This window comes from Salmo salar, chromosome 27 (assembly GCF_965601325.2).
Source record: "Salmo salar chromosome 27, fSalSal1, whole genome shotgun sequence".
NCBI classification, from domain to species: domain Eukaryota; kingdom Metazoa; phylum Chordata; class Actinopteri; order Salmoniformes; family Salmonidae; genus Salmo; species Salmo salar.
In genome coordinates this window covers 28689440-28702499 of record NC_138317.1, presented here as the reverse complement: position 1 = coordinate 28702499, position 13060 = coordinate 28689440, and the positions used below count along the sequence as shown (strand labels likewise).

General features: G+C 44.3%; 1 protein-coding gene across 1 annotated transcript in view; it reads right to left on the bottom strand.

Annotated features, from left to right (window-relative positions):
* LOC106588826 (uncharacterized) overlaps window positions 1-13060 on the bottom strand; it is a 109621-nt gene that overhangs the window by 23795 nt on the left and 72766 nt on the right. Inside the window, exon 2 of the mRNA XM_014178286.3 lies at window positions 1986-2176. Within this exon, the coding sequence (XP_014033761.1) occupies window positions 1986-2142 (157 nt within the window). The 5' untranslated portion in view covers window positions 2143-2176. The remainder of the gene's footprint in view (window positions 1-1985; window positions 2177-13060) is intronic.

The following is a 13060-nucleotide window of genomic DNA, read 5'->3' as shown; positions in this document are numbered from 1 at the left end:
GCCGAACTGCAGTGAAGTCAAGACCCAGGTGAGGACTATGAGCACGCTGATGAGCTTCCCTGTGACGTTTTCTGACAGTTTGTGCAGAAATTCTTTGGTTGTGCAAACCCACATTTTCATCAGCTTTCCAGGTGGCTGGTCTCAGATGATTCTGCAGGTGAAGAAGCCGAATGTGGAGGTCTGGTTGAACGTACTGCCAAATTCTCAAAAATTATGTTGGAGGCAGTTTATAGAAGAGAAATTAAGATTTAATTCTCGGGCAACAGTTCTGATGGACATTCGTGCAGTCAGCATGCCAATTGCACGCTCCCTCAAAACTTAGGACATCTGTAGCATTGTGTTGTGTGACAAAACTGCACAGCGGCCTTTTATTGTCCCCAGCACAAGGTGCACCTATTTAATGATCATGCTGTTTAATCAGCTTCTTGATATGCCACATCTGTCAGGTGAATGGATTATCTAGGCAAAGGAGAACTGGTTGGCTCAAATGCATTAATTAAGAAGGAAAGAAATTCCACAAATTAACTAGACACACCTGTTAATTAAGATTCATTCCAGGTGACTACCTCATGAAGCTGGTTGAGAGAATGCCAAGAGTGTGCAAAGCTTTCATGAAAGCAAAGGGTGCCTACTTTGATTAATCTCAAATATAAAATATATTTTGATTTGTTTAACACTTTTTTGCAAACTACATGATTTCATGTGTTATTTCATAGTTGTGATGTCTTCAGTATTATTCCACAATGTAGAAAATAGTAAAAATAAAGAAAAGCCCTTGAATGAGTAGGTGTGTCCAAACCTTTGACTGGTTCTGTATATATATATATACTTCCTGAGCTTTCTTATATATTTCTTATATCTCCTAAATATAGGACAGACACTTCAAAACCTTATTTCTTAGATACATTTTTGGGGAATTTATGAATGCGTTATTCATCAACGGGCTATAGTAATAAAGGACAAATTCAATATTTGATCACATGTTTTTTTAGATTGTCTTTTTTTTATTTTTTACATAAAGGGGTCCAAAAATTAGCTAAATGATCCATGATATGATCATCTTAAAACATTTCCATATGTTAGCATATGTTCACTCTGCATACCTTTAACACTGGGTGACGTACTTCACACACACACATGCACACGCACGCACGCACACACATACACATTCACACACACACACATTTGTTTTACTAATCCTCGTGGGGAGTGTCACGTCCTGGCCAGTATAAGGGTTAATTGTTATTGTAGTTTGGTCAGGACGTGGCTGAGGGTATTTGGTTTATGTGGTTCGGGGTGGTGTTTTTCCTAAAAGGGCATTTGATTTAAGTATTCCGGGGTTTTTGGGCACTGTTCCTTGTTTACGTATTTCTATGTTGATCTAGCTGGTTGTATGTCTATGTTTGGTTAATTGGGGTGGACTTCCAATTGAAGGCAGCTGTGTGGTGTTGCCTTTGATTGGAAGTCCTATATTAGTTGGGTGTGTTTGTCTGTGTATTTGTGGGAGATTGTTTCTTGTTTAGCGTGAGTGAGCCTAACAGGACTGTCTGTAAATCGTGAGTTCGTTTTTGTTATTTTTGTATGTTCGTTTTGAGTTTATTAAATGTTCAAAATGAACTATCTCAACTCTGCTGCATATTGGTCCTCATTTTCCGATGATGATTTCGCCATATCGTCAAACGACGAAGAAATCCCTGACAGGGAGCAAACAATTGGTTCCCGCTCAAAATTTATTTTCCCTAACCCCTAAACCTAACCCTTAACCTAACCCTAACAGTAAACCTAAACCTAACCCCTAAGCCTAAAATAGTATTTTTCCCTGTGGGGACTGGCGAAATGTCCCCAATTATCCGAAATGTCTTTGTTTTACTATCCTTGTGAGGACTTCTGGTCCCTACAAGGATAGTAAAACCAAAAAGACACACACACACACATATACAGTACACACACACCTACAAACACACATACAGTACACACATACTCACCGAGGAACTGTCCCTTGCCCTCTCGGAAGGGGGGTCCCACGGGACCCTTCATCATGGGCTGCATGTACTTCATCTGGGGCATGGGGGGGTAGCCTCCCCCAAGGACGCGTCCTCCCAGCAGCAGAAGCACACAGACAGGAGCCAACAGCATGGTCATTAGGCTCCCAGGCTCCAGGCTCAGCCACTAGCAACTGTAATGGAGAGAATGAGAAAAAGGAGAGGTGGAGAGATGATATAATGATTATGGTCATTGGAGAGAGAGAGAGAGAGATGTTTCCCAAGCCAATAAAGCCACTTAAATTGACATTGAATTGAGAGAGAGAGAGAGTTTTGGTCATTCTGGAAAACAAAATCATATTCTCTTGAATGACAAAAAAATACTTGATACTGAGATGAAGCAGGATACTTTTCACATTTCTGATTATCTGAAACCATGACAGTGGGTCGGTCTGATAAGTATTAGAACTCTACTGCCAGTGGGTCGGTCTGATTAGTATTAGAACTCTACTGCCAGTGTGTCGGTCTGATAAGTATTAGAACTCTACTGCCAGTGGGTCGGTCTGATAAGTATTAGAACTCTACTGCCAGTGGGTTGGTCTAGGTAGCATTAGAACTCTACTGCCAGTGGGTTGGTCTGATAAGTATTAGAACTCTACTGCCAGTGTGTCGGTCTGATAAGTAGTAGAACTCTACTGCCAGTGGGTTGGTCTAGGTAGCATTAGAACTCTACTGCCAGTGGGTTGGTCTAGGTAGCATTAGAACTCTACTGCCAGTGGGTTGGTCTAGGTAGCATTAGAACTCTACTGCCAGTGGGTTGGTCTGATTAGTATTAGAACTCTACTGCCAGTGGGTTGGTCTGATAAGTATTAGAACTCTACTGCCAGTGGGTTGGTCTGATTAGTATTAGAACTCTACTGCCAGTGGGTTGGTCTGATAAGTATTAGAACTCTACTGCCAGTGGGTTGGTCTGATAAGTATTAGAACTCTACTGCCAGTGGATCGGTCTAGGTAGCATTAGAACTCTACTGCCAGTGGGTCGGTCTGATTAGTATTAGAACTCTACTGCCAGTGGGTCGGTCTGATAAGTATTAGAACTCTACTGCCAGTGGGTTGGTCTGATTAGTATTAGAACTCTACTACCAGTGGGTCGGTCTGATAAGTATTAGAACTCTACTGCCAGTGGGTTGGGCTAGGTAGCATTAGAACTCTACTGCCAGTGGGTTGGTCTGATTAGTATTAGAACTCTACTGCCAGTGGGTCGGTTTGATAAGTATTAGAACTCTACTGCCAGTTGATCGGTCTAGGTAGCATTAGAACTCTACTGCCAGTGGGTTGGTCTGATTAGTATTAGAACTCTACTGCCAGTGGGTCGGTTTGATAAGTATTAGAACTCTACTGCCAGTTGATCGGTCTAGGTAGCATTAGAACTCTACTGCCAGTGGGTTGGTCTGATTAGTATTAGAACTCTACTGCCAGTGGGTCGGTTTGATAAGTATTAGAACTCTACTGCCAGTGGGTTGGTCTAGGTAGCATTAGAACTCTACTGCCAGTGGGTTGGTCTAGGTAGCATTAGAACTCTACTGCCAGTGGGTTGGTCTGATTAGTATTAGAACTCTACTGCCAGTGGGTTGGTCTAGGTAGCATTAGAACTCTACTGCCAGTGGGTTGGTCTGATAAGTATTAGAACTGTACTGCCAGTGGGTTGGGCTAGGTAGCATTAGAACTCTACTGCCAGTGGGTTGGTCTAGGTAGCATTAGAACTCTACTGCCAGTGGGTTGGTCTGATTAGTATTAGAACTCTACTGCCAGTGGGTTGGTCTAGGTAGCATTAGAACTCTACTGCCAGTGGGTTGGTCTGATAAGTATTAGAACTGTACTGCCAGTGGGTCGGTCTGATAAGTATTAGAACTCTGCTGCCAGTGGATCGGTCTAGGTAGCATTAGAACTCTACTGCCAGTGGATCGGTCTAGGTAGCATTAGAACTCTACTGCCAGTGGGTCGGTCTGATTAGTATTAGAACTCTACTGTCAGTGGGTCGGTCTGATAAGTATTAGAACTCTACTGCCAGTGTTCAATGTTCAACGGCCTAAGTTGAGTTCCAGGAGGACAGCCAAGGATGTCATTCAAACATCCAGGTGTAGCGTCCATGCGTGTGTGTTTGTGTGTGTGTGGGTGTTTGTGTGTGTACTGTATGTGTCCATTTGTGTGTTTACTGGATGTGTGTGTGTGCTGTATGTTTTTAAGTGTGTTTTGGACCCACCCAGGTGCCATGGTGGCCGTGCCAGGGCTGGGTCTGGGCTAACGTGTTATTGGCTGGATGTTTGTTTGACCTGTCAGAGCTCAGCTGGGCCTGTTTGCTTTAATTTATCGTTTCATCCTCATGTTACCACCACCAAATATTTACAGAACCCTGATCAGGTGCAAGAGGGAAACCACCACTGGATGAGGTTGTGTGTGTGTGTGTGTGTGTGTGTGTGTGTGTGTGTGTGTGTGTGTGTGTGTGTGTGTGTGTGTGTGTGTGTGTGTGTGTGTGTGTGTGTGTGTGTGTGTGTGTGTGTGTGTGTGTGTGTGTGTGTGTGTGTGTGTGTGTGTGTGTGTGGCGAAGCATAAAGTGGATGCATCCAAGGGTGTGAAAATAGGACAATTTCCTCTCCTCCCTTTTCCTCCTCTGTAGTTTCTGTTTTGCGACTGATGGTTTTCAGAAGCTCTCTAATGATTAGAATTGACATAAGTTGAAATCCCAACCCTGCCCTAGAATACCCTGATGTTTCTACACCTCCATATAGCAGGAAACAGAGAGACAGGGACTACACCTCCATAAAGCAGAAAGCAGAGAGACAGGGACTACACCTCCATAAAGCAGGAAGCAGAGAGACAGGGACTACACCTCCTTAAAGCAGGAGTCAGAGAGACAGGGACTACACCTCCTTAAAGCAGGAGGCAGAGAAACAGGGATAACCACACCTTCACTTCATAGATCTTCACAGAAATCTCTTCCCAATTATTCCCACTCATAATAGAGAGACACGTGATCGTATACAAATGTAAGCAGGATGTGAAATTATTATATTTTAGTCAAACATTATATCTGTTTGGGCTTCTTGCGGTCAATTTTCAGTCAACAAAGTATTTGTAATTTGAATCTAGTCGATGATCCCTGGCCTAAAAAGTGACTAGCTAGCTAATAATACATAATTTTACTTACTTGAATAAGTTCTTCCACTGCCTCTGTTTTTGGGTCCCTTAAAAAAACGAAATAAGGGGCAATCTTCACAATATTTTAGATGGTAGCAAAGCACAGCCAGCAGACATGTGGGCGAATGGAGACAAGGAAAAAAGTGTGTTTGCCACCAGAGTGGTTTAAAACCTTTGTGACGTTTTGACTTTAACAGCGTAATCCACTTTCAATTTCAATAAATATAAATTGCGGACTGTAGACCACACTTGATAACTTGAAAACTAGCACTTGAAACTAGCATAGGCAACAACAACTCCCCAGATGGAAAACAATGACGAACATAGCACACAGCAGCCCTTCTATTGGCGTGTGTTTAGAGGGTTCTTAAGATGTTACAACAAATTAAAATCTTGCCGCTGGGATCCAGTGGACCATTCAAACCGTTTTTGCAATACAAAATTCTGCAGACCTCCAAGGGAGGCGTGACAATGACGCGATTTTGGAGGTATGGCAAAGCATATACTGCAGGGCTCCTCTCTAGGCACTCTGAGCAGTGAGCTGCCCTTAGTCTCTGGTAGTTCGCTGGCTCTCCTACCCTCTCCTTCCACTCTTTTATCTATCCCTTGTTCCATATGCTCCCTTCGTCATTGCACTTCTCTGGCTATCCTCCGCTCTTTCATTTCACACATCCCTCATCCTCTCTTCTATCTTTATGTTCTCTCTGGTATTCTGAAGGAGGGCTTTTGACCTCACAGTGATGCTCGCACTGCGACCATTAGGTGGTTTGAAGCCCAAAGTTTGGTGGTTGGACTTGTGTTACTGTGCTGTAGTGTTTTATTTATATTATTTCTGGAGGACTAGAGCTTTGTATAGTAGTAGTAGGAGCCCACACTGCCACATATGTCAAGTCGTTCTCGTTAAGCCTTGGACACTAAACTGTTTTGATAGAGTTTGGCCAAAGCCATTTTAAGGGCGTTTTAAGCCTTCAAGGGTGCTGCTTACCTACTTATTAAATCACATCAATGAACATATTGGTTCTTATTCTGCAAAACTCTGTATTTTGATCTGTGTAGTTTTTGAGACCCAGCATTTGGGTTCTTAGCACTGGGTTCTAAGGAAGTGTCGGTGCTAAGTACTTCAAAAGGTGTTCGCTCCATCACCGTGTGTGGTGAGTTCGTATCTGGTTCTGTTTAGTAGCTCCACTCTTTTCCTGTGGTTGTTTGGTGCTGGTGAGCAAATCATTTGGTGGTTGATGTCTGATTCTACAGCCAGGTTAGGCTGTGTTTTTCAAAGCCTTCACCAAGCTCTTGTAATTAGTCATGTCTGGTGTGTGTGCGCGTGTGTGCGCGTGTGTGTGTGTCGTGTGCGTGTGCATGTAGAATCCCGCTGAAAAAGACCGACTTCCTCTCACTACTCATACTGTTTGGATCTATAGCCCAATCCAGGAAAAACATGATCACGAGAGAGACAGAGAGAGACAGAGAGAGAGACAGAGAGACATAGAGAGAGAGAAAGACAGAGAGAGAGAGAACAGTGGTAGCCCAGTGGTTGGTTCTTGGCTAAGGGTGTGTTGTTTTGTGGTGGGAGTAATGTAGACGAGTGTTACTGTGCCCAGCGTCCTGCAGGCGTCTGAACATTCACACTCACACTCACACACACACACACACACACACACACACACACACACACACACACACACACACACACACACACACACACACACACACACACACACACACACACACACACACACACACACACACACACAGGTCTGCTGCTCCACAACCACCACACAATCTGTTTATCAAATGTTTTTCTTGAAAAGCTCTGCAGACAAAGTCTCACGCAATCCTGTGTGGCTGGCCACACCAGCCTGCTCCCGGCCTGGGACACACACACACTCAGTCTTACACACACACATTAGCCCCAAAAACTTGTTGATGCAAACATTTGAATATCTAACGACTCTACACTCTTAGAAAAAAAGGGTTCCAAAAAGGTTCTTTGGCTGTCCCCATAGGAGAACCCTTCTTTGTTCCATGTAGAACCCTTTTGGGTTCCATGTAGAAACCATCAATGGTAAAATATGGCATTTCTTTCTATTTCATGGTCAAATATGGCTGGTTTACTTCCTGAAAAGTTTGTTTTATTCCAGTAGAATAACTGGTGAACACTACCACTCTTCAACCACTACAACATCACAATGCTGGAGATCATGACCAAACCTCAACCACAACCACATGGCATAACTGGAGAGCTTCACCATACCTTAACCACAACCACATGTGTACAACCAGATCTCAACTTCAACCACATTACAGCATAACTGTCCACTATTGGCAAACTTCAACCAAGAGCATAACCATATTAACTTATAGACCACAACCACAAAGCAATACCCAATGTCTCACCTCAGCAACTGAAGCACCCTACTTCAGTAAGGCCCTAGTGAATCTGCTCTACTTTAGCTCAATACTGAAAGAAAGCCCTTTTCCTAAGTACCTTACTTCCCATTGAAATACCTTACAATCCATTGGCACCTGGTCTCCCTTGAAATTGGAGGACGGGTCATTGTAATGGCTGCAGTGGAATTAATGGAACGTTCATTATTCCATTCCAGCCATTACTATGAGCCATCCTCCCTTCACCAGCCTCCACTGTTACAATCTGAATGCTGACTCTTAACCGAAGATAGAAACATGACACAGACAGCTGAAAAGAACTTTCCTATGCCACTCTCTCAGCCAATTAGTGGTAGTATAACTAAACATCAATCCAGTCTTAGAGGGAGTAGGCAAAGCAAAAACACACAGCCCACAAGGGCAAGGCTGAGTGACAGTGTTAATAGCTTTACAAGCCGCATGATTACAATGCAGCCCATGGAGAGGGGCTCTTGTAAACACCAAACAAACACTACACACACTCATATGAAACTAATACAAACACACCCAGTCTTACAAACAGCTGTTGTTCAGTATGTAAGCCATTTTGACATGCCCTTTTGACACACAGACTGCTTATTGAGTAGGATGTGCCTGTGTGTGCGCGACAGAGTGTGTGTGTGTGTGTGCCTGTGTACCATTTGTACCGCACTGGTGACTTAACACACTGTTCTTATTGAGTCGGAGGGTTTGTGTGAGCGCGAGAGGAAGTTGAGCATGTGGGTTTGTATTTGGAGAATCACCTTTTCACTATGAGGTAATCTCTCCATCATCCTGAGTGGCAGTCAGGTCGTAACACCCTTCCGGTTTCAGCTGACTACATATTACTCAAGTTGCAGTTGCAGTCGCAGCTTGTGGTCTCTTTGAACACATTACTCACGGTTTGAACCACTGTTTGTGTAAATAATCACTCGCTGATGACCGTCTAGCCCTGAGGGAAACAGTATGGCCATTCACGCTTTTGTGTGTGTGTGCGTGCGTGTGTGACTGTGTGTGTGCATGTGCATGTGTCCACCCATGAGTTTGCTTGTTTGTGCCTGTGAATGTGTGTGTATGCCCTTGAGTGTGTGTGTGTGTGTGTGTGTTTTGAGTGATAGTACTCCATGAGTGTGTGCGTATGTGTGCCTAAGTAAGTGTGTGTGTCTAATGCTTGATGTATGACACATTATCAGTCGTCGCACTAACAGTCGTTGAGTGGAAAGTCCAATGAAGGCTTCGCTAAATTACCTCCCTCTCCCTTTCTCTCTTTCTCCCTCTCTCTTTCTTTCCCTCTCCCCAAGTGTTACATAGGAAAACATTGGCCCCAGACGTTAACCACAAAAGAGGTCCTATATTCCTCACAGCTGGTTACGCATTTAACAGAATGATTAGAAATAAATTATCCATTTAACGCTGTCGGGGACCTGCCGAGGCGTGATGCAAGTTACTTACACTTTCACTGCAAACCACTAGGTACACACACCGCATCATTGCCTGTCCCGTTGAGTACTCTTACATTTTCCAGCGTCTTCTTTGCCTCTGGGCACTGCTGTGGTACCGTTGAGAGAAGAAGGACTAAGATTGATTGGTTGGGGTGTGACAGGTTATGTGGAGGGATGTAGGGGCTATGAGCCTCTTTAGACAGAGGGTGGTAATGATTATGACCACCATTTATGGACAACCCTCTCTCACTTTCTCATGGGGGCAGTGGCAATTTAAGCATGTAAATAATTGGTGGGGCAAACTCCCCCCAAAAATGTGGGATGCATGCCAGCAAAGCCACTACACAACACAACACTAAACAATACATTAATTGCACTATAATTGTGACAAACAGTGCCCACAAACTGTTAGGGCCTACATAACGTTGTCCCAACAGCAGAGATTTATTTACAGCACCATGGAGTGAATCCTTACCAACTCTACACCAGGTTATCAGACATGTCTGGCAGCGAAACTATTCATTGTGCCTCATTTACTGCCTTTTTTAAAAACACAACTGATATTGCTGACTTGCTTAAACAAATGTGGTTTCTACTGACAATTGAGATGTACAAACTATGGCATAAGGGAACGATGAGCGAATAAGAGGCAATCCGTAATTTTGATTAAAATGTTTAATGAGCGAGCTAAGACAGACATAGTCAATATAACTATTTGTTTAGCACTTTTGAAATGTACAGGGACAGAATTCAGAACATGGGCTATTCTTACTGTATTCTCCCTGTACACAAAGTCAGAACCGTAGGATAAATAAAGGGGGCATATAAGCAGACAATGAAAGCTCTGACAATATTTGAAGATGACATTTCTTTAAAAAAGGCTGTAGGCTACATGTGCACCATCAAGTCAGAACAGTAGGCTAAGTTATGAGGGAGAAAGGGCCCAAATTATTAGGATGAGGCACATGGGCTACTAACAGCTTACTACACAACATAAACTTAGTTTTACTTTCTTAGCTACAGTATACACATCTTTTTACATTTATCTAGCAAAGTTGAGAACAAATTCTTATTTACAATGACGGCCTATCTCGGCCAAACCCAGACGACACTGGGCCAATTGTGCACCGCCCTATGGGACTCCCAAACACGGCCAGATGTGATGCAGCCTGGATTTGAACCAGGTACTGCAGTGACCCCTGCACTGTGATGAAGTGTCTTAGACCACTGCTCCACCCAGGAGCCCCTTCCCAGTTTTCTTGAATAGCTCTCTGGCATTCCGAGTTGGATGACCGCTCAAAACGTATTTTCCCAGTCGGAGCTTGTTTTTTCCAAGTTCCCAGTTGTCTTGAACTCACTGAAGTCTGAGATTTCCCAGTTCCGAGTTTCCAGTTGTTTTGAAAGCGGCAGAGGTGATGCTGGATTGACAGACATGCGCTCCATGACAGGAACACTCTATCTCTTTGGGGGATACGGGAGCCCTCTCTATCTCTTTGGGGGATAAGGGAGCCATCTCTATCTCTTTGGGAACTAAGGGAGCCATCTCTATCTCTTTGGGGACTAGGGGAGCCATCTCTATCTCTTTGGGGACTAGGGGAGCCCTCTCTATCTCTTTGGGGGATAAGGGAGCCCTCTCTATCTCTTTGGGAACTAAGGGAGCCCTCTCTATCTCTTTGGGAACTAAGGGAGCCATCTCTATCTCTTTGGGGACTAGGGGAGCCATCTCTATCTATTTGGGGACTAGGGGAGCCCTCTCTATCTCTTTGGGGGATAAGGGAGCCCTCTCTATCTCTTTGGGGAATAAGGGAGCCAGAAGTCAGAGCAATGGAAGGAAGGAAAGAGAGAGAACACAGAAAACAGGTATTATTATTTTTAATTAAGAGCTCAGAAGATAGGAATTTGTTCAGGGGAGGGGTGGGGTTAGAGAGGGGGTGGGGATAAAGAAGGGTGAGAGGAGGGGTGAGGTTTTTATTTATTTATTTTATTTCACCTTTATTTAACCAGGTAGGCCAGTTGAGAACAAGTTCTCATTTACAACTGAGTCCTGGCCAAGATAAAGCAAAGCAGTGCGACAAAAACAACAACACAGAGTTACACATGATATAAACAAATGTACAGTCAATAACACAATAGAAAAATCTGTATACAGTGTGTGCAAATTAAGTAAGGAGGTAAGGCAATAAATAGGCCAACAGTGGCAAAGTCATTACAATTTAGCGATTTACACTGGAGTGATATATGTGCAGATGAGGATGTGCAAGTAGAAATACTGGTGTGCAAAAGAACAGAAAAACAAAAACAAATATGGGAATGAGGTAGGTAGTTGGTTGGCTGGGTTGTTTACAGATGGGCTGTGTACAGCTGCAGCGATCGGTAAGCTGCTCTAACAGCTGACGCTGAAATTTAGTGAGGGAGATATGTCTCCAACTTCAGTGATTTTTGCAATTCGTTCCAGTCATTGGCAGCAGAGAACTGGAAGGAAAGGCGGCCAAATTAGGTGTTGGCTTTGGGGATGACCAGTGAAATATACCTGCTGGCGCGTGTGCTACGGGTGGGTGTTGCTATGGCGACCAGTGAGCTGAGATAAGGTGGAGCTATACCTAGCAAAGACTTATAGTTGACCTGGAGCCAGTGGGTTTGGCGACAAATATGTAGCGAGGACCAGCCAACGAGAGTATACAGGTTGCAGTGTTGGGTAGTATATGGGGCTTTGGTGACAAAACGGATGGCACTGTGATAGACTGCATCCAATTTGCTGAGTAGAATGTTGGAGGCTATTTTGTAAAAGACATCGCCGAAGTCAAGGATCGGTAGGATAGTCAGTTTTGGCAGCATGAGTGAAGGAGGCTTTGTTGCGAAATAGGAAGCCGATTCTAGATTTAACTTTGGATTGGAGATGCTTAATGTGAGTCTGGAAGGAGAGTTTACAGTCTAGCCAGACACCTAGGTATTTATTTTTGTCCACATATTCCAAGTCAGAACCATCCAGAGTAGTGATGCTAGTTGGGCGGATGGGTGCGGGCAGTGATCGGTTGAAGAGCATGCATTTCGTTTTACGAGCATTTAAGAGCAGTTGGAGGCCACGGAAGGAGAGTTGTATGGCGTTGAAGCTCGTTTGGAGGTTTGGTAACACAGTGTCCAAAGAAGGGCCAGATGTATACAGAATGGTGTCGTCTGCGTAGAGGTGGATCAAAAAATCACCCACAGCAAGAGCGACAGCATTGATATATACAGAGAAAAGAGTCGGTCCGAGAACTGAACCCTGTGGCACCCCCATAGAGACTGCCAGAAGTCCGGACAACCGGCCCACCGATTTGACACACTTAACTCTATCTGAGAAGTAGTTAGTGAACCAGGCGAGGCAGTCATTAGAGAAACCAAGGCTGTTGAGTCTGCCGATAAGAATACGGTGCTTGACAGAGTCGAAAGCCTTGGCCAGGTCAATGAAGAAGGCTGCACAGCACTGTCTTTTATCAATGGTGGTTATGGGTATCGTTTAGGACCTTGAGCGTGGCTGAGGTGCACCCGTGACCAGCTCGGAAACCAGATTGCATAGCGGAGAAGGTACGGTGGGATTTCAAAATGGTCCGTGATCTGTTTGTTCACTTGGCTTTCAAAGACTTTAGAAAGGCAGGGCAGGATGGATATAGGTCTTTAACAGTTTGGGTCTGGAGTCTCTCCCCCTTTGAAGAGGGGGATGAAGAGGGGCATGATCTTTAGGAATCTCAGACGATACAAAAGAGAGGTTGAACAGACTAGTAATAGGGGTTGCAACAATGGCAGCGGATAATTTTAGGAATGGAGGGTCCAGACTGTCTAGCCCAGCTAACTTGTAGTAATCCAGATTTTGCAGCTCTTTCAGAACATCAGCTGTCTGGATTTGGGTGAAGGATAAGCGGGGGGGGGGGGGGCTCGGGCCAGTTGCTGCGGGGGGTGCAGAGGTGTTGGCCGGGGTTGGGGTAGCCAGGTGGAAAGCATGGCCAGCCGTAGAGAAATGCTTATTGAAATTCTTGATTATTGTGGATTTATCAGTGG